Source organism: Oncorhynchus nerka, linkage group LG2 (assembly GCF_034236695.1).
Source record: "Oncorhynchus nerka isolate Pitt River linkage group LG2, Oner_Uvic_2.0, whole genome shotgun sequence".
NCBI lineage: Eukaryota > Metazoa > Chordata > Actinopteri > Salmoniformes > Salmonidae > Oncorhynchus > Oncorhynchus nerka.
Window position 1 is genome coordinate 70,666,665 of NC_088397.1, and position 22,007 is coordinate 70,688,671.

At 42.2% G+C, this 22,007-nt stretch overlaps 2 protein-coding genes across 7 annotated transcripts; one reads left to right on the forward strand and one right to left on the reverse strand.

The window, feature by feature from the left end:
• The first annotated feature begins 628 nt into the window (after positions 1-628).
• LOC115141247 (cathepsin Z-like) lies at positions 629-13,962 on the forward strand. The gene is made up of 6 exons (XM_029680005.2): positions 629-798; positions 4,615-4,778; positions 5,495-5,674; positions 5,813-5,963; positions 11,633-11,798; positions 12,357-13,962. Exons 1-6 carry the CDS (start codon positions 680-682, stop codon positions 12,480-12,482), a joined length of 906 nt encoding a protein of 301 aa, XP_029535865.1. The 5' UTR covers positions 629-679; the 3' UTR covers positions 12,483-13,962.
• LOC115141258 (negative elongation factor D-like) lies at positions 13,195-20,184 on the reverse strand. Of its 6 annotated transcripts, none has more exons than XR_010458963.1 (8): positions 19,923-20,172; positions 19,416-19,669; positions 18,685-19,311; positions 17,346-17,453; positions 15,441-15,592; positions 14,936-15,050; positions 14,486-14,615; positions 13,195-14,371 (listed from the first exon to the last, which is right to left on the reverse strand). XR_010458963.1 is itself a non-coding variant. In XM_065002272.1 (8 exons), exons 1-3 carry the CDS (start codon positions 19,977-19,979, stop codon positions 18,998-19,000), a joined length of 285 nt encoding a protein of 94 aa, XP_064858344.1. In that variant the 5' UTR covers positions 19,980-20,184; the 3' UTR covers positions 13,195-14,371; positions 14,486-14,615; positions 14,936-15,050; positions 15,441-15,592; positions 17,346-17,453; positions 18,685-18,997. The 6 variants fall into 6 exon arrangements, 2 of the variants coding, with proteins under 2 accessions (XP_064858344.1, XP_064858345.1); XM_065002272.1 differs by lacking the exon at positions 19,416-19,669 and having other exon boundaries at positions 18,685-19,112; positions 19,199-19,311; positions 19,923-20,184; XM_065002273.1 differs by lacking the exon at positions 19,416-19,669 and having other exon boundaries at positions 18,685-19,112; positions 19,199-19,308; positions 19,923-20,181.
• Between the last annotated feature and the right edge of the window lie 1,823 nt (positions 20,185-22,007).

Here is a 22,007-nt window from a genome sequence, read left to right on the forward strand (position 1 = left end):
TATTTTCCATATCCCAAAATATTGTATTTTCAACTGTTTGAAGCTGGTGAACAAATTGAAAGTAAGAGAGACTGGAAAGCATAAAAATAACGCACAAACAACAGGTCTACTGCTTCTTAGACTTGCTTTCAATGAGAATGAAAGATTTGTAACTTACATTTCTATGTGAATTTTGTCTGGTCGCCCAAAAAGTAACATATTGTAGCTTTAACTATGTTTTGAGGCTATCAATAGTGTGTGTTTACATTTTTTACACACATTTGAGTAAAACAAGATTTTATGTTTGGGTTTATCAATGGGTATATATCATTAAGTCCGCAAACGGACGTAGCAGCTAAAGATTCTTGCATTAAAGGGCAGCAGTGGGTTCAGTTGGTTGGTTTATTCATTAATTAGAAGGTGCAACGTCTGTAAAACAAAATCAATTCAGCTTTTCCTGTTATACTGTATGTAGTGAGTCACTAATCATGGGATGAATTTTGCTATGTGGTTATGCACATAGGTCGAACTGCGCAGTGAGAATCATATCGTCCTGTCTGTAAAACAGGTAATCAATGACAGGGAAGTATAATACTTTTGACACAGTCTGCGCTGCGCCTGCGCCCTGTTCAGGTTGACCCTCGGGTGAAACCATAAAAATAAAAGTTCCTATGAAGTCATATGACTGATCATTTCCAACATGGCTCGAGCACTGTTGTTGTTGTTTGTGTTTATGTTGTCTGGTGTCTTTGCTGGACGCTACTTTAACGAGAAACAGCCATGCTATCGACCCAAGCTGACCAAGCACAATGGAGTCAGGTAACTTTAGCTGTCTTCTATCAGCTAATTTGATATGTTTGCTGTCTAAGTGCTTGCTCTCCAGCTAAAAATAGTAGCTAGAGTTGTTGCAACATGGTTCTAGTGATTTTGTTTCCAGTTGTATCAGGGTGTTTTCACACAGTCCTCTTTAAAATAACAGATCTCAGTCATTTAAAAAATGAAATCTGGGGTAAAAAGAAAAGAGCAAAATTACTCCGTTATCTTTGTATTCACCCTGCCCTTGCCTTTGAATGAGGACTCAACTATTTTGCCAGTTCAATTCAAATATTTAGTGGTCCGAGTCATCTTTGCATTCACATCGCTATGTTTAGAAAGGAACCAATATATTTTTCCAACATTCACTCAATGCACTCTGGGTTTTTGCGAAGTGCAGGACAAGCCAGCCATTCCATCAGACCTTGATGGAATGATGTACCTTGATACCTGCTTACATTTTGGAAGCTAATAGATTGCATTTAATTAAGAGATGAGACCTAAAGGAACACATTTTTCCCACTTGCACTGACTTTAGTGATGAATACTTTGAGGGAAAATGTACTTGATACGATTGTGATGGCTTGTTGTTTCACGGCGCGATTTTAAGATGAACTCAGAAATTGTAAGTCGCTCTTGAAAAGAGCGTCTGCTAAATAACTAAAATGTATGAATGTTATGAGATACTATTAACATGTGAATATGATTGGTAATAGAATAAATAGCAGAAAATAACTCGATTAAATCATGCTGTAATTGAAGTGTACACCCGATGTAGGTTACTGCTCATTTTAAGAGCTGTAATTGATTTTGTACACTATGTTGTGGTACTTCCTAAATATGTTGTCTCACACTAATCAAACCCCACAATCGAATAAACAGCTTATGAAGCTCTCTTTGCAATATGGGATCTATAGGCTTTTCTCTGCATTATTGACAATCGCAAATGAATATGCAAAAACAGCACACGTTTGTTGCGTGAACCTTTACATCATCTCCCCTTTGTGGCACCAATGTGAGGAATTATGGCAGGGAAACGTTGCTGTAGCAGTCTCGTGCGGGAATAATGATAAGCGAACCTGGGGGACTTTGTATTCGCATTGCCGTAAGTGAACCGAACTCGGACCATCTCTCGAGTTCGTTTCGGGGGCTCTTTTGATGGGTTCCCTTGGAGTGTTCACACTGCACAAAAAAAATCTGCGAACCGGGTTCCGAGTTCACAAAAGTTGTGTGAAAGAGACCGAGTGGGGCGGCAGGTAGTCTAGTGGTTAGACTGAACCGAAACCCTGAGCTGACAAGGTAAAAAAAAAAAAAACTGTCGTTCTGCCACTGAACAAGGCAGTTAACCCACTGTTCCTAGGCTCATTGTAAATAAGAATTTGTTCTTAACTGACTTGCCTAGTTAAATAAAGTGTGAAAACACCCTCTGTCTAAAGATGGTCATTTATTTTGTACTTGCGCAACACTGCATAATTAGTCATTTTTATGGTGTGTGTGTGTATATACTCTGACAGCATACAATCACAGCCATCTCTCTGATATGGGAAGTACAGTGGCCAGCCAGCGCATGTCAGATGACTGAGTGCCAAAAGCTTGTTTCAGCATGGGTAGCGCCATTGAGGACTTTAACCATTTTTGAAGTAGTCAACTGGGATTTCCTGTGGGTTAAGGAAGGATCACATTATTCCATATGGGTCATCAGGAGGGATCAGTCAATTAATTATTTGTAAGCAAACAGTCCATAACTGCAGGTGGCAGGAAATCCCATCAACACCATTATCCCAGAAACACTAGGCCCACTTCAATTTGCATACTGCCCAACAGATCCACAGATGATGCAATCTCTATTTCACACCAGACTGCCCTTTCCCACCTGGACAAAAGGAACACCTAAGTGAGAATGCTATTCATTGACTACAGCTCAGCGTTCAGCACCATAGTACCCTCAAAGCTCATCACTAAAGTAAGGACCCTGGTACTAAACACCTCCCTCTGCAACTGGATCCTGGACTTCCTGACAGGCCACCCCCAGGTGGTAAGGGTAGGTAACAACACATCTGCCATGCTGATCCTCAACACAGGGGCCCCCCAGGGGTGTGTGCTCAGACCCCTCCAGTACTCCCTATTCACTCGTGACTGCATGGCCAGGCACGACTCCAATACCATTTTTATTTTACCTTTATTTAAACAGGCAAGTCAGTTAAGAACAAATTCTTATTTTCAATGACGGCCTAGGAACAGTGGGTTAACTGCCTGTTCATTAAGTTTGCCGACGACACAACTGTGGTAGGCCTGATCACCGACAACGATTGGACTGCCTATAGGGAGAAGGTCAGAAACCTGGCCGTGTGGTGCCAGCATAACAACCTCTCCCTCAATATGATCAAGACAAAGGAGATGATTGTGAACTACAGGAGGAGGACCGAGCACGCCCCCATTCTCATCGACGGGGCTGCAGTGGAGAAGGTTGAGAGCTTCAAGTTCCTTGGTGTCCTCATCACCAACAAACTATCATGGTCCGAACACACCAAGACAGTTGTGAAGAGGGCATGACAAAGCCTATTCCCCATCAGGAGATTTGACATGGGTCCTGAGATCCTCAAAAGGTTCTACAGCTGCACCATCGAGAGTATCTAGACTGGTTGCATCACTGCCTGGTATTGCAACTGCTCGGCCTCCGACCGCAAGGCACTACAGAGGGTAGTGCGAACAGCCCAGTACATCACTGGGGACAAGCTTCCTGCCATCCAGGACCTCTATACCAGGCGGTGTCAGAGGAAGGCCCTAAATATTGCCAAAGACACCAGCCACCCTAGTCATAGACTGTTCTCTCTGCTAACGCACAGGCAAGCAGTACCGGAGCACCGTCTAGGTTCAAAAAGCTTCTTAACAGCTTCTGCATATTCTGCACTCGATATCATTGGTCAGTAACTGAGTATGAGTTTATTGCATGTAATTCTTTCATACGTTTTAATAATGGTTCAAATGTTGCCAAGTTCCTGCAGGTTTCAGAATTGTCCCATAATGAAAATTAGCTGATTGGTAGGCTCCTACTTAACTTTCTTCTTTAAACGATATTCAAGTGCAGAATTTTTACCCCCTGTGATTTTGACTCAAGTGTTAATCAGTTTATTACAGAAAAGGCATATCATGGCTATCCAAAGTTTGAAATCAATGAAGCAATCAAAGCCGAGGTTGGAAACAAGGTAGCAAAGTTCTGACATGTCTGTGAGTGGAAGGAGATGACTGGGTCTCCAGTAGCATGGGCAGAAATTGTTTGGGATGTGACTTTTAAAGCTTTTCATCCCATTTTGCTGTTGGGCGATCAAAATTCTGCCCTCTCCAAATATATAATTTGACAACTGCATGTCTCCAGAAACATGCATGGCCCTTTCAACGGTAGTAGCTATTTGGCTTCTGAGTTTTGAAAGTATGATTGTGCTGTGGATGCTTTTGAGTGCTTGACCTTTGAATGGAGAGGCAGATATGCCAAGTTCGATCATGGGTGTATTCATTACACCTATTCATTTTGTTTTTTTTTGTTGCTAAACGTTTCTTAAACGAAAGCAAACTGCACGAAACTGGGAGGGGTATACCTGAATTTGTCCAATTGAAACTTGTTTTACTTGCAACACATTTTGCAACTGTTTGGACTAATGATTACACCCCTGGTCAGGTTTTGAATTGTCCCGTCATGGTATGGGACCTTAAGTGCGCACTGCATTTTTGTTATCCGTCATGCTTGCTGAGACTGTTTTTAGCTACTCTACATTAGAATTCTGTCTAGAGAACCTTGTACCCTGATGTCATGTATTTCATCAGGACGTTGCCTAGACCCCACCAGTTCCTGAAACTCAATGAGCTCCCCAAGACGTGGGACTGGAGGAACATCAACGGCACCAACTACGTCAGCACCACTCGCAATCAGCACATCCCCCAATACTGTGGCTCCTGCTGGGCACACGGCAGCACCAGCGCCATGGCAGGTAGCTTAACCTCATGTTCGCCTTTCCGCAGTCGTCCGACCTGTACAGCTCATAGAAATGAACAAACCATATCCAATTTATTTGGTAGTTTTACAGACTCTCTTGCATCAGGAGGGAGCACCGTACAAAGGGACAAATGGATGATCAGATTGTGAAATTCTATTATTTGGCCACAGATGTCTCAAACCTCTGATTCACTATAAGTACAGTATTGCACATCTTGGTAATTCATCATCAAGATGGTCATAAAGATGATTTGTACCAAATTAAAGTCACTTGGAAACAATTTTATAACAAAGGTGGAGTAAACATTGTAATAATTGTTCAAACATGCATGTCTGTTAGGCATTTAACACATGACCCACTCCACTGACTCAAATTCAGGGTGGTATGGCAGGGAAGTGGTGAGGCAGTGAAGTGGTGTGGCAATGCCAACTTCTGAATGTGCTGACGTGCAGTTAAAGCTTCATGGTTTCCTGTAATTCAGGTTATGCTGTAAATCTTGTTCCTGTAAAGCATGTTTGTTGTAGAATGCAAAGTACAGTTCCTCCTTTGCTCATACAAGTAGTCCTTTGTCCTTTTATCATAACAATACCATGACTTCAGAGTTCTAGAGTAGTCCTTGCTAAGTTTGACTTGTGAACATCTAAGAGCAGATTCTGTCACCTGTACTGAATTAATGGACTGGTTGTTGGTGGTTTGCTCTCCTTTGTCAGATCGCATCAACATCAAGCGAAAGGGAGCCTGGCCCTCTGCTTATCTGTCAGTCCAGAATGTGGTGGACTGTGGTGAGGCTGGCTCCTGTCATGGAGGGGATCACTCTGGGGTGTGGGAGTATGCCAACAAACACGGCATCCCTGACGAGACCTGCAACAACTACCAGGCCAAGGACCAGAGTAAGGCCTCAAGAACTCCTAGCTGAACATAATTTTTTCTTGGTTGTACATTACATTTTTTCCCATGACTTGATCACAATAATTTCTGTCACATCAAATTTCTCAGGCTTAAAATGTTCTCCATATTGTGTCTTGCAGAGTGCAAACCATTCAATCAGTGTGGAACCTGCACAACGTTCGGGGTCTGTAACATCATCCAGAACTATACCCTGTGGAAGGTCGGAGACTTCGGCGCCATCAGTGGGAGGGAGAAGATGATGGCTGAGATCTACGCTGGAGGACCTATCAGGTTAGGAACTGGACCTGGTCAACATGGGCTGTGTCTCAAATGCAGGGGTGCAACTTTCACATTCTGAAATTGCAATTTTGTCCCCTCCCCAGTTTTATACAATGCACTGTGATACAAAAATTGGCATGTGTGCTTTAGGACCATACGGATGCCTCCGAGTGGTCGAGTAGGCTGTTTGGAGGTTTCAGCCGTCTCGATTTTAGGGCTGGTCTCCGACACCACAGAGTGTGCAGACAGGCAGTGTGAAGACAAAGCTTCTGACCAGCACAGGGGTGCTGTCTGCAGCTGCTGTCTCTTTGTTGTGCTTTTTCTCAGTTGTCAAAGCAGAAACTGGCAGCTCTTTATTTGACTGATGTAGCTGTCAAGGTAACTGCTGTTTGACTTAATAGAAAAAAGTATTTATTCCCAGTTCTGAGCTAGTAGTGTAACTGAAATGTAACGTCAGCTAATGTTTCATCTCGACTGAAATTCTGTTTGAAGAGAAACAAAGTAGCTAGCTAGTAGACCACAACCAGTTCAACTCTAGCGATCTATAAGATAGATTCTGCTAATAGCTGCTGTGTGTATGGAAATGTCCCTTGTGTCCCGTTTCAAGAGGTAAATTAACTTGGCAAATTTTTGTCAGTTGACGCACCATTCGAGCTAGCCAACTAGTTCACTCACTTGATGTAAAAAAAAAAAAATGAAAGTAGACCTGAATAAAATCATGAAACCAGCAACCAAATGATTGAAGACCGATATTCTGACGTTTATTTTTTTACAGCGCAATGTGAGTTTTTATTAGTCAGTATAGCAATGTAATGTTATTGATTTGTCAGATCCCATACTTTTCACACTGATACAGTATAAACAGCTCTGGACTAAACAACACAATATTTGTATTTTATTTAACTAGGCAAGTCAGTTAAGAACAAATTCTTATTTTCAATGACGGCCTAGGAACAGTGGGTTAACTGCCTGTTCAGGGGCAGAACGACAGATTTGTACCTTGTCAGCTCAGGGGTTTGAACTTGCAACCTTCCGGTTACTAGTCCAATGCTCTAACCACTAGGCTACCCATGGCCAATGTGATTTATAGAATATTTATCAGGATATTTTCTTACTTGCAGGCTGCTATGTTTATGCTCTATGTAGGTTATTAAATAGCTAGCAATGGAAATAAGTTACTTTTAGATTTGTATATTTCTCATTTAGATTGAATGTAGATTAACCATAGACAAGGATTTTGTGATGTAAAGATTATGAATGAAAATGTGCATATGAAAATCATGATTGGTAGAAATTGTCAAATTGGCACTCCAAATGGAAAAGGTTGCTTACTGCTGGTGTAGCTCATTACCTGCAACTTCAGGCCAGCAGCGGGAGGAGGGGGTTTGGGTTTTTTCCTTCTGGTTAGGCTCTCTGGCTCCTTGAGTCATTTATTTAAACAGTGTGTTTCAAACATATGCTTTTACACCTGCATTGTTTGCTGTTTGGGGTTTTAGGCTGGGTTTCTGTACAGCACTTTGAGATATCAGCTGATGTACGAAGGGCTATATAAATAAATTTGATTTGATTTGATATAGGGTGTGTCTCTATATAGGCCAATGGAGAAATATAAACTTTACAGAAAAGACTACTCTTAGTGGGCCAAGATTTTATTTTTGTCAGGGACTGCTCAAGTAGAAATACCCCCCCCCTTCTATAACCAAAGTTACACTATGTAGGGAATGGGGTGCCACATAAATTTGTAACCACGGGCACCCTCATGGATATAATCCTGACCAACTTGTCCTCTAAATAAATCTCTGCTGTCTTCAACCAGGATCTCAGCGATCACTGCCTCATTGCCTGCGTCCTTAATGGGTCTACAGTCAAACGACCACCCCTCATCACTGTCAAACGCTCCCTAAAACACCCCAGACTTGACTGACCTTGACCAGCACAAAACATCCTGTGGCGTACTGCACTAGCATTGAATAGCCCCTGCGATATGCAACTTTTCAGTTAGGAAAGCTAAGGCTAGCTTTTTCAACCAGGAATCTTGCAACACTAATTCCGAAAAGTTTTGGGACACTGTAAACTCCATGGAGAATAAGAGCACCTCCTCCCAGCTGCCCACTGCACTGAGGCTCGGAAACACTGTCACCACCGATAAATCTACTCTAGATCATTTCAATAAGCATTTTTCTACGGCTGGCCATGCATTCCACCTGCCTACCCCTACCCCGGCCAACAGCTCTGCACCCCCCCCCCGCTTCTCGAAAATCTCTCCGCCGCAAATGTTGCAACCCCTATTACTAGCCTGTTCAACCTCTGTTTCGTATTGTCTGAGATCCCCAAAGATTGGAAAGCTGCCGCGGTCATCCCCCTTATCAAAGGGGGAGACTCTCTAGACCCAAACTGTTACAGACCTATATCCATCCTGCCCTTCCTTTCTAAAGTCTTCGAAAGCCAAGTTAACAAACAGATCACCGACCATTTCGAATCCCACCGTACCTTCTCCACTATGCAATCTGGTTTCTGAGCTGGTCATGGGTGCACCTCAGCCACGCTCAAGGTCCTAAACAATATCATAACCGCCATCGATAAGAGACAATACTGTGCAGCGTATTCATCGACATGGCTAAGACTTTCGACCTTGGTTTCACAAATGACTGCCTCGCCTTGTTCAACAACTACTAATGAGTTCAGTGTGTCAAATCGGAGGGCCTGTTGTCCGGACTTCTGACAGTCTTTATGGGGGTGCCACAGGGTTCAATTCTCGGGCTGACTCTCTTCTCTGTATACATCAATGATGTCGCTCTTGCTGCTGGTGATTCTCTGATCCATCTCTATGCAGACGACACCATTCTGTATACTTCTGGCCCTTCTTTGGACACTGTGTTAACTAACCTCCAGACGCTTCAATGCCATACAACTCTCCTTATGTGGCCTCCAACTGCTCTTAAATGCAAGCAAAACTAAATGCACGCTCTTCAACCGATCTCTCTGCCCGCCCGTCCATTATCACTACTCTGGACGGTTCTGACTAAGAATATGTGGACAACTACAAACCTAGGTGTCTGGCTAGACTGTAAATTCTCCTTCCAGACTCACATTAAGCATCTCTAATCCAAAATTAAATCTAGAATCTGCTTCCTATTTCGCAACAAAGCCTCCTTCACACATGTTGCCAAACATACCCACATAAGACTGAAAATCCTACCGATCCTTGACTTCGGCTATGTCATTTACAAAATAGCCTCCAACACTCAGCAAATTGGATACAGTCTATCACAGTGCCTTCCGTTTTGTCGCCAAAGCCCCTTATACTACCCACCACTACGACCTGTATGCTCTCGTTGGCTGGCCCTCGCTACATATTTGTTGCCAAACCCACTGGCTCCAGGTCCTCTAAGTCTTTGCTAGGTAAAGCCCCACCTTCTCAGCTCACTGGTCACCATAGCAACTCCCACCCGTAGCACTGCTGCCAATGACTGGAACGAATTGCAAGAATCACTGAAGCTGGAGACATATCTCCCTCTCTAACTTTAAGCATCAGCTGTCAGAGCAGCTTACCGATCACTGTACCTGTACACAGCCCATCTGTAAATGGCACCCCCAACTACCTCATCCCCATATTATTTGTTTTGCTCTTTTGCACCCCAGTATCTCTACTTGCACATCTATCACTCCAGTGTTAATGCTAAATTGTAATTATTTTGCCTCTGTGGCCTATTTATTCCCTTTACCTCCCTAATCTTACTACATTTGCACACACTGTACGTAGATTTTTCTTTTGTTATTGACTGTACGTTTGTTTGTAACTCTTGTTTTTGTCACACTGCTTTGCTTTATCTTGGCCAGGTCGCAGTTATAAATTAGAACTTGTTCTCAACTGGCCTACCTGGTTAAATAAAGGTGAAATTTGTAACTGGACTGGGTTAACATGGTGACTGCTTCTCTTCTCATGAGCTCCCACCTAACAGTGACTATGTATGGATTCGCACAAGATGTAAAGCCAAGTCACAATCAAATAGGCACATATCTGATATGTAACAAAGGGTTTTTATTTGTACTATTTTCTACCTTGTAGACATCAAAACTATGAAATAACACATGGAATCATGTAGTAACCAAAAAAGTGTTAAACAAATCTAACTATTTTAGATTCTTCAAAGTAGCCACCCATTGCCTTGACAGCTTTGCACATTCTTGGCATTCTCTCAACCAGCTTCACCTAGAATGCTTTTCCAACAGTCTTGAAGGAGTTCTCATATGCTGAGCACTTGTTGGCTGCTTTTCCTTCACTCGGCGGTCCAACTCATCTCAATTGGGTTGAGGTTGGGTGTTTGTGGAGGCCAGGTTATCTGATGCAGTACTCCATCACTCTCCTTGGTCAAATAGCCCTTACACAGCCTGGAGGTGCGTTGTGTCATTGTCCTGTTGAAAAACAAATAATAGTCCCACTAAGCGCAAACCATATGGGATGGCGTATCGCTACAGAATGCTGTGGTAACCATGCTGTTTAAGTGTGCCTTGAATTCTAAATAAATTACTGACATTGTCACCAGCAAAGCACCATCACACCACCTCCATGCTTCACGGTGGGAACCACACATGTGGAGATCATCTGGTTACGCAGTCTTACAAAGGCATGGCGGTTGGAACCAAAAATCTCAAATTTGGACTCAGACCAAAGGATTGATTTCCACCAGTCTAATGTCCTTTGCTCATGTTTCTTGGCCCAATCCAGTGTCTTCTTATTGGTGTCCTTTTTAGTAGTGGTTTCTTTGCAGCAATTTGACCATGAAGGCCTGATTGACGCATTCTCCTCTGAACTGTTGATGTGTCTTACTTGAGTGCTGTGAAGCATTTATTTGGGCTGCAATTTCTGAGGCTGGTAACTCTCTAATGAACGTATCCTTTGCAGTAGAGGCAACTCTGGGTCTTCCTTTCCTGTGGCGGTCCTCATGAGAGCCAGTTTCTTCATAGCGTTTAATCGTTTTTGCGACTGCACTTGAAGAAGTTCATAATTTTCCAGATTGACTGACCTAAATGTTTTAAAGTAATGGACTGTAATTTTCTCTTTGCATATTTGAGCTGTTCTTGACATAATATGGACTTGGTATTTTACCAAATAGCCCTATCTTCTGTAAACTACCCCAACCTTGTCACAACCCAACTGATTGGTTCAAATGCATGAAGGAGGAAAGAAATTCCACAAATTAACTTTTAACAAGGCACACTTGTTAATTGAAATGCATTACAGGTGACTGCCTCATGGAGCTGGGTGAGAGAATGCCAAGAGTGTGCAAAGCTGTCAAGGCAAAGGGTGGCTACTTATATTTTCTATTTTTGAAGAATCTATTTTGATGAACACTTTTGGTTACTACATGGTGCCATTTCATAGTTTTGATGTCTTCACTATTATTCTACAATGTAGAAAATAGTAAAGAAAAGAGAACCATGGAATTAATAACTTTTTAGGTGTTTCCAAACCTTTGACTGATTCTGTACTTCGAGTCAGCTGAACCATTTTTGTCTCTGTGTGCAGTTTGAAGGAAGTTGCTAACTAGTATTACCCATAGACTTCCAATCTGCTAGTCCATTCTGTTTCCTTTCACGTCCTTGCAAAAACATAAACAAAAAAGTGCTGACTAATTACTTTCGCTTTAACTAAAGTTTTTGTTTTCTGTCCTTGGTAGCTGTGGAATCATGGCCACTGACAAGTTGGACGCCTACACTGGAGGCCTGTACTCTGAGTACATTGAGGAGCCCTTCATCAACCACATTGTATCTGTTGCCGGCTGGGGCATGGATGAGAACGGTGTGGAATTCTGGATCGTCCGCAACTCGTGGGGAGAGCCATGGGTAAAATTTGTACATTTTAGTCATTTAGCAGACGCTGTAATCTAGAGGGATTTTTATTTTTTATAAATATATATATATTTTTTAAATATTTTATATACAGTTGGTTCATTTATTTTAAGGTAGCTAGGTGAGATGACCACAGATCAAGTAGCTATCCACAAAGTCAGGGCTAAGACAAGTGAGTGTTGGTGAAAGTCTAGGGTGTTTACATTTTTTTTTATGGGGGGGCGGGGCTATGAGGTTAATCAAGATGCATGGTGAAGAGGTAGGATTTTTTTTTCCGGAAGATGGACGTTATGGGGAAGCTTGTTTCATCCTCATTGAATGAATGAACACTATGCATGCTATATTCGAGCTGGTAGTCTGTTGTGATCTTTCATGACACTAGCTGCAGCAGAGAATTTAAAACCTCAATCTCTACTGTAGATTTACCAATCCCAGCCTTTAGCCGTTCCTGTAGTTTATTAACTTGACTATTACATAAACTATTGTTCATGTGCGTTCTAGCATCTTTATCTAGCTGAAACGCCAGATTGAGTAAATGTGTTTTCTTGCCAGGGTGAGAAGGGCTGGCTGAGGATCGTGACCAGCGCCTACAAGGGAGGAAGTGGCAGTCAGTACAACCTGGCATTGGAGGAAGACTGCATGTATGGAGATCCCATCGTGCCCAAGACCTACATGTAGACAACAGGGAGTGGGACCAACCAATGTTTCTTCTAAAGACCTGGGGCCTCCATCAACCATTGCGTAAATTTCACACTAAATATCTGTCCGCATCAAAATCAGACCTGTCGTAAAACTGCACGCGTGAACGAGCGTGAAAACTCTGCCTGGAAAATGCCCTCATTCACCTTTTTATGGTGACAATAATGCCCTTTATTTGCTGTATAAATTTGAACTATTGGAATTAGGCCACAGTTTCTAAAAGAAAGCACAAATTTGATCAAATGTTTTGAGGTGTTGACAGAATCTTAATATTTTGCAGAGGACAGTTTCTGAAAGGGAAAAAATGTGGCACATTTGTGTGGACCTGTCAGTAGAACGTTTGAATTCAATGTTTTGCATAAACTTTCCCCCACAACCTAAATATGCTGAACTTCCCGTGAAATCTGAAAAGTTGTCTAGTCTACTCTCAAACATTTTAATTTATGGTAAGCTACTGACAGTTCCAGGCTTTTACATTGAAGTATATCTTTTAAACTGCGCTGCCTATGGGATTGCATGTGCTATATATTTACTAGGCCCATTTTAAATGAGATGGTATTTTGTTGTATGGCTAGCATCCAGAAAAGGTGAGGAATTTATTCTGCAATGGTTATGAAAATAAGTTCCTAATTATTTAAGATCCCAAAAAACTAAATGTGTACCTATACATTTTTGCTCTTCTAACAGCAAATGGTTGCATTTATTTTTATTTGTAAATAAGCGTGTCATCCACCATTTGCACAAAATACCAACTTGCCTGCTTGGAATACCAGACTTCAACCACTACAAAATGTGTGTTTGCATGGAGGTAAGCACATTTTCAGTTTTTATGAATGCCAACTTTTGCATGTAGGCAGCATTTATAAATGAGGCCCCTGAAGCTGTTACAAAGAATAGGCAGCATTGTATATCTATAGTTTTCTTTGACAATCTCAGGCTACTTCCACATTGTAACAATGTACCATGGTAAAATCAGGAAGAGGGAAGTTATTTAAAAAAAATGTTGCCTTGATGTGCTTTCGGATCTTTTTCTTATACAAAATGTTACTGAACAAGTCATTATGTACTTTGTCTTTTGAACAAGTACAAATGCTGATATTAGGTGCACAATTTAGCTTAAGCTCAAAAGGCTAGGAAGAATTAATTGTGGCTGTAAATGTTAAAGCTTTGATCAATTCTGATGCCACTTGTCTTTTGTTGTATGCAAATTTAACTGAATGATTTCAGTATTCTGAAAGCAAGGCCAGGATTCAAACAAATGGACTGACATCTCACTGCACTTAGCTTAAAGGTAATTTATGCTTGTCGTCGGTTTCCACAGTTCAATTTGTTTGAATCCAGGCCTGTTACAGAAAATTGTTTTAATAGTTGATACATTTTCTGAACCACCTCAAAATAAATGCTGCAGAATGGTGGATGTCGCTATGTCTGGAACTAATAAAACCAAGATGTGTCATGATTCTTGTCAAATTGAAAAAGGCAACCATGAAAAAGGCCAAACCTTTTGAGCAGTCAGTCATACATACATATTAACAGACCTAAACTTTAGCTCATACTAATGGAAACTACAGTGAAATGAATGGAGCTGCACAAGTTCTCCACATACCTCCAGAGAAGCAATAATACACAACATCCTAATTCTGAGTCATGTGTTTACACCACATTTGAAAATAAAAAGTTGCAGGTGAAAGTCTACACCCAAGTGGTCAGCCTCAAAATCGGCAATGTTCCAGTCCTCGTTCAGCAGAACACATCCAGGGATTGGCTCATAACCAAAAGGTCCTGGTCTTCCCGCTACATCCTCAGTCAAGTTAAACCAAACCAGTGTCATTCTCAGTTCTTCGTGATGAAGTTGGATTTGCAGTGGGCTGAAACGGAGCAAAATGATAAAATATAATTAAGATTCTATAATTGAGCAAAAGGAAAATATTAAACCATGTAGACACTTTTGGGCCATGAAAAAGATGGTATAAGAGATTGACCTATGAACTCCGCAACAGGGTCATGTTCTCCTTCTGTCCGAATGGTTCCAGCGATGCTGACGTTCTCCAGGATGGGCAGGAACAGCTGGACAAAGTCCGAAGTGTACGGTGAGGCAATCAAATCCTACACCTGATAAGGCAAACACTATCAATATTTTACTACTATCCAACCAATTCAGTTGAGATTGTGACAGTTGAGAGCATAACTTCAGTAGACTGCCTTTTCCACAAAGCTGCTCACTCGATGTTCAAACTTATTGTAACACTGGATTTTACAGATAATACAACCATCCTTTCACAAAACGCAGGAATCAATTTAAATAAATTAAATGCATTTCCTTCAATCATATGTAATGCTGCCAAGATGAATCAACAGCCTATGCTCCTTATAGGAGCCAAAAGCTTGTCAAGTAAGTCAATACTGGCAAAATAGTGTAGAGGGCAGGATACCTCTGATGTGCAGACTTCTGTACTTCCTGGCCGACCCTCCCTGCTCCTCCTGAGACATGATGGACATCATGGCCTGGGCAAACAGGTAAGTGTGCTCACCGTGACACACCATCTTCTGTGGAACACAGAAAAGGAGAAGAAAACAGTTCAGCTCCAAACCAACCACACAAACAGAGACACTCATGCCAAAAGACAGGTAGCCTGCAACATGTTGTGTTGTGGTACCAATGTCCTGCAATTACATATTGGTTAGTGAAATACTGATTGAAGTACTACTTTCAAATGATTCAAAACCTTGAATCCATCACATTTACAAAATCATCAAACCAAGGATTTGTATTGAGTGAGAATGACAAATATGCCTAGATCTTATTCTTGGGAACACCAGGGCCGGTAATCACAAAGCGTCTCAGAGTAGGAGTGCTGATCTCTAGAATCAGTATTGCCTTTTAGATCCTAATGAATAGAATTATATGGACAGGGGGGGACCTGATTAGAGGCTCACAGTGAACTCTGGCAGGTTCTTCTCCAGGTTGTCCTCTCCTCCATCCAGCAGTGTGGCCAGAGAGGTTCTCAGGACCCTGGCGAACACCTCCAGCTGCTGGCACGCCGTGGACACACTGGTGATCTCCCCTGATAGCCGGCATCTGAGATGAGCTGAAGACACACACACACACACACACACAAACACACACACACAAAATCAGCAAGGAGAGGAGGAACATGACACCGTTTGACCCATAACGACGTTAGTTATTAACCTCTCTGCGCACCGAACCGGGTAGCGGGATGAAATTCGACAACATACGGTGATCACTACATAGTCATATTAAACATTCATGAAAATACAAGTGTCTCACATGTTTCGAAAGCCTAGAATCTTGCTAATCCAACTGCGTTGTCAGATTTAAAAAAGGATTTGCTGCAAAAGAATACGATGTGATTATCTGAGGATAGAGCTCCATAAAAAACAACTATTTCAACCAGCACAGGCGTAACAAAATCACAAACTGCAATAAAATAAACCGCTTACCTTTGACGATCTTCCTCTGTTTGCAATCCCAATGCTCATTGTTACACAATGAATGGTCTTTTGTTTGATAAATCCATTTATATAGCCTAACACGAAACCTTTTGTGAACCGCTTGTGTCGTGAATTCCGTCTCATTCCATTTTCGACGACACATTTGAGGTAAATACACACACAAAACGTGACATTTTCAGTCATGTTTGGTTTCATTGCAATCAACTGGTTTGTTTGTAACACAACCAAACCTGATGGGTCATTTCGCGGGACGTATTGACTGAAAGAAACCGATTTGAAGACAACAAGTAATGACATCATTTTGCACCAATGATATGACCGCTGTTTCGTTGATTGACTGTATTTTAAGGGTAGCCTAGTGGTTAGAGCGTTGGGCTACTAACCGGAAGGTTGCAAGTTCAAATCCCCGAGCTGACAAGGTACAAATCTGTCGTTCTGCCCCTGAACAGGCAGTTAAACCCACTGTTCCTAGGCCGTCATTGAAAATAAGAATTTGTTCTTAACGGACTTGCCTAGTTAAATAAAGGTAAAAAAATAAATAAATACAGGGCTCATATGTGAAACTATTCTAACTGAACATTTTCTTTCACAGTGACACTTACTCCAAATGGGAGCCCCCAGTGCCAAGGTGTCCATCCCCCACTGAAGGTGGTTCATCCAGCTCCTGCCACAAGTGGTGTTCATCTGCCCAAATGTGTTTCTGCAGGCATGGATGTGCTATGGCACCTGGCACAGGCAGCACAATATTGTGTAGAGGACTGAGGTTCTTCCAAATATTGAAAGTGTTATTTTGTAAATGTATATTATTTTTTTCTCCATTTTTTTTCTCCATTGTTTTGGGGGGGGGTGTTAGAATACCATTTTGTTATTTTGTATATAGTTATTCCATTCAAAATGTATAACTTCACCAATTTGGCCCCTTGGGTACATTTGGGCTACTTGTGTGGGACACCTGGGTGACTTCATGATAAATGTCATGTAGCACACTCATTAAGGAAGTTATCATTCTGAAACTTTGCACAAGTACTGTTGCCCTCATGTTTTTCACTGAAATTGTCCCCATTATCCTATCTGAATGTTTGTTTTATCTTGTTCATTTTAAAGATGATACAACAATAACAAGAAAAACGTATGTTTTTTTCATTGTATTATCTAAACCAGATCTATTGTGTTATATTCTCCTACATTCAATTCACATTTACACAAACTTCAGAGTGTTTTCTTTCAAATGGTACCAATAATATGCATATCCTTGGTTCTGTGGCTGAGCTACAAGCAGTTAGATTTGGGTATGTCTTCAGGCGGAAATTGAAAAAAGTAGGGGGGTAGCTCTAAGATGTTTAACTGCTGGGTGATCATCAGTACCTTGACAGTGAAGTTGAGCATCAGACAGTCAGGGTTGGCCTCGGCCAGCTTGTAGAAAAGGTCTCTCCAGGTGGTGTGGGCGATCATCTGTTCCAGCCAGGCAGGAGTCTGAACCAACAAGAGGACAGGGTTACTAAACTCAGTAAAAAAAGAAACGTCCTCTCAATGTCAACTGTTTCAGCAAACTTAACGTGTAAATATTTGCATGAACATAAGACATAAACTGAACAAGTTCCACAGACATGTGACTAACAGAAATGGAATAATGTGTCCCTGAACAAAGGACGGGGTCAAAATCAAAATTAACAGTCAGTATCTGGTGTGGCAACCAGCTGCATTAAGTACTGCAGTGCATCTCCTCCTCATGGACTGCACCAGATTTGCCAGTTGTTGCTGTGAGATGTTACCCCACTCTTCCACCAAGGCACCTGCAAATTCCCAGACATTTCTGGGGGGATTGGCCCTAGCCCTCACCCTCCGATCCCAGACTTGCTCAATGGGATTCAGATCCGGGCTCTTCGTTGGCCATGGCAGAACACTGACATTCCTTGTCTTGCAGGAAATCACACACAGAATGAGCAGTATGGCTGGTGACATTGTCATGCTGGAGGGTCATGTCAGGATGACCTGGTGTAACTCGGGCAGTTGTTGTTGCCATCCTGTACCTGTCCCACGGGTGTGATGTTCAGATGTACCGATCCTGTGCAGGTGGTCTGCCACTGTCCGTCCTGTCTCAGGCGTCTCACAGTATGGACATTGCAATTTATTTCCCTTTATTTCCCTCTGCAGTCCTCATGCCTCCTTGCAGCATGCCTCAGGCACGTTCACGCAGATGAGCAGGGACCCTGGGCATCTTTTGGTGATTTTCCGAGTCAGTAGAAAGGCCTCTTTAGTGTCCTAAGTTTTCATAACTGTGACCTTAATTGCCTACTGTCTGTAAGCTGTTAGTGTCTTAACGACCGTTCCACAGGTGCATGTTCATTATTTTTTTATGGTTCCTTGGACAAGTATCGGAAACAGTGTTTAAACCCTTTACAATGAAGATCCGTGAAGTTATTTGGATTTTTACGAATTATCTTTGAAAGACAGGGTCCTGAAAAATGTGACGTTTATATACACTGCATACTATAGGGTTTCTACTATACTCTGAGGGAAACACATTACATGCAAGAACAGAGCATTTAAAAAATGTATATGATTAATCAAGTTTCTTTTCTAGGAGAGGAAATAAGAGTGAAAAAAAAACAGCAAGCAAGCAGGAGTGCACCAGTTTTGAGCTATCATTCAGATCACAGCAAAGCATTGGTGGTTTGTCTTTCACTGGCAACTGATATCTCACCTCTCCCTCCACGGTAAAGATGGAGTCAGCCTTCTGGGGGTCAAAGTGCTTGGTCAGCAGACTCTTCAAATGATTCTCTACCCGTTCCTGCACCTGAGCTGGATCTACACTTGCAATACACAGTCCGAAAAATCATACATTCCACTATGTGTCTCAAACAGTGTGAGAGGAACAAAAAAAAAACATTTTCAGTGTATGTGGAGTCCAGGGTTTTGTCCCAAATGGCACACTATTCCCCATGCAGTACATTACTGGTCAAAAGTAGTACACTGCATAGGGAAAAGGTTGCCATTTGCAGCCCAGTCCATTGTTGTTAACCCATCTGGATGAGCCACTCTGCCAGCAGATTGACAGTGTGGGCCACAGCGGAGTAGTTCTCTGACAGGAGCTGGATGACGTGTTCAGGGGAGCCACCAGCCTGAAAATATCTGTGGAAACAGAAGCCTCTGCAGGAAATGGTTTGACTCTTCACACACTAACGTTACTAGGCAGGCACACGCAATAGTGTGTTTACGTTTTAAGGGTGTTGAATACAGCAGGCTCCATGATGTAATCTCTGCTGGAGAACTTCTGTAGGCAGTCCTCCTGAACTTTCCCATCATTCTCCCCTTCAACATAGTCGTCCTGCTAAATGAAAGTCACATCACTTCAGCCAAGGAAAGAACTGTAGCGACCCGCACAGACAGCTGTGTGTTATGTGCTAGGCTAGGAGGTGGTTGTGTTGTACTGACCAGTACCCGGTGTTCGCGGGGTCCGACATGTCAATCAACCTGCTATCTGCCAATCACGGGAATGCCTGGAATGTTCTGATGCCGGGCATCCTGGTGGTTGGCGGAGTGGCGTGGAGGGGGGTTGGGCATTGGAAGTTAAGACCAGGTTCAGCCTTTGTTCTCTCTCTTACGTCTGGGCTTCACAAGAGAAGGTCACGATTGGCTTGTGGGTTATCTGTCATCTATTTGGCGTGTGCTACGGCCCAAACAGTAGCCTGTGTAAAGTTGGTTCAATAAACCGTCAATTCGCAAACTCAAGCCTCTGTCTGGACAATTGTTCATTTATGATCTAGTCAGGTCATTACAGAACATTGAAGCCATTTAAATTCGCGATTTGGCTCTGTCAAACAATGAATCAACAGCCTGCAACAATGTAGATACAATATATATTTTTAGCTACATTGCCATTACTAGCGACATTGTACATTCACTAGCTGGCTACATACAGTAGCTAAAGATTGTGTTTACATTGCCATCCGGACCATCCCAGTCTCCAATATTCCTCTCGTAATATTCCTCGTCCATGATGACGAGAGAGTGAGTAGGGTTTATAATGTGAAGCACACGGCGAGTTATAATAAACCAGGCCTAGCTAATACTTTAGAAAACAATACAGTGTGTTTTCAAAACAATTAGATAGCCTTTGCCTAAACTAACTTGCTAGTAAAAGAAATCTCAATCAGATATCTGAAGGTCCATAGTTACGTGCGCCCATTGCGCCGCCTTGTGGCTTGGCAGAATAAATGCGTGTTTCCTGCTTGTAGTGTAGACAGACAAACGAGAAATACAAACAAATATAGATTCATTCCAGTTGATTTGCTCTCGAAAACAATGGACATATTGTGGTGCGCCTTTTTTAACTGAAGATGCACGACTGTGGGGTAAAAAGGATATGGAACTGTTTTGATAACCGGTGTGAGGATTTGATAGAAGAAAACAAAATGGTGGAAAATAGAGCATTGGGGAAATAAATCTCCCATCTTCACTCATCAGTGGTTAAAGAAAAGACGAGGACTTGGAATTACACTGAACACAAATATAAACGCAACATGTAAAGTGTTGATCCCATGTTTCATGAGCTGACATAAGATTCCACACATTTTCCATATGCACAAAAAGCTTATAAATTGTATTACATCCCTGTTAGTGAGCATCTCTTTGCCAAAATAATCCATCCACCAGACAGGTGTGGCATATCAAGAAACTCATTAAACAGCATGATCATTACACAGGGACACCTTGTTTGGGACAATAAAAGTTCACAGTTGTCACAAGACAATGCCACAGATGTCTCAAATTGAGGGAGCGTGCAATTGGCATACTGACTGCAGGAATGTCCACCAGAGCTGTTGCCAGTGAATTGAATGTTAATTTATCTACCACAAGCCACCTCCAATGTAGTTTTAGAGAATTTGGCAATATGTCCAACCGGCCTCACAACCGTAGACCACGTGTAACCAAGCCAGCCCAGGACCTTCACATCCAGCTTCTTCACCTGCAGGATTGTCTGAGACCAGCCAACCAGACAGCTGATGAAACTGGGTTTGCACAACCAAATAAATTCTGCACAACCTGTCAAACTGTCTCAGGGAAGCGCATCTGCATGCTCGTCCTCCTCACCAGGGACTTGACCGGAATGCAGTTCGGCGTAGTCTTCAGTGGGCAAATGCTCACCTTCGATGGCCACTGGCGAAGTGTGCTCTTCACAAATTAATCCTGGTTTCATATGTACTGGGCACATGGCAGACAGCGTGTATGGCACGTGTGGGTGAACATTTTGGTGGTGTCAACGTTATGAACAGAGTGCCCCATGGTGGGGTTATGGTATGGGCAGACAAACTAGACACAATGAACACAACTGCATTTTGTCAATGGCAATTTCAATGCACAGAGATACCGTGATGAGCTCCTGAGGACCCATTGTTGATGGCGGCGGCTGAATGGCATGACACGTTTCAGGATAATGCAAAGCCCCATGTCGCAAGGATCTGCACACAATTTCTGGAAGCTGAAAATGCCCCAGTTCTTCCATGGCCTGCATATTCACCAGACCCAATGAGCATGTTTGGGATGCTCTTCATCGACAGCATGTTCCAGTTCCTGCCAATATCCATCAACTTTGCACAACCATTGAAGAGGACTGGGAGAACATTCTATAGCCTGATCAACTCTATGCGAAGGAGATGTCGAGCTGCATGAGGAAAATGGTCACACCAGATACTGACTGGTTCTGAGCCACACCCCTCTACCTTTTTTAAAACTATGACCAACAGATGCATATCTGTATTCCCAGTCATGTGAAATCCATGGATTAGGGCCTAATGAATTCATTTCAATTTGACTGATTTCCTTGTGAATTGTTGCATTTATTTAGATACAAATATGGAAAGAAATAGGCAAGCATCAGCACAAACTGAATAACACAATTTGTAATATTTTATTGGAAGATTAGAATGTTAACAGTAGGGCTTGTTGACATGTACAGTAGGAGTTAAAAATAGTTTTTGGATTATATAATCCTACATATTTTATTGAAAGTAGCAAATATCATGT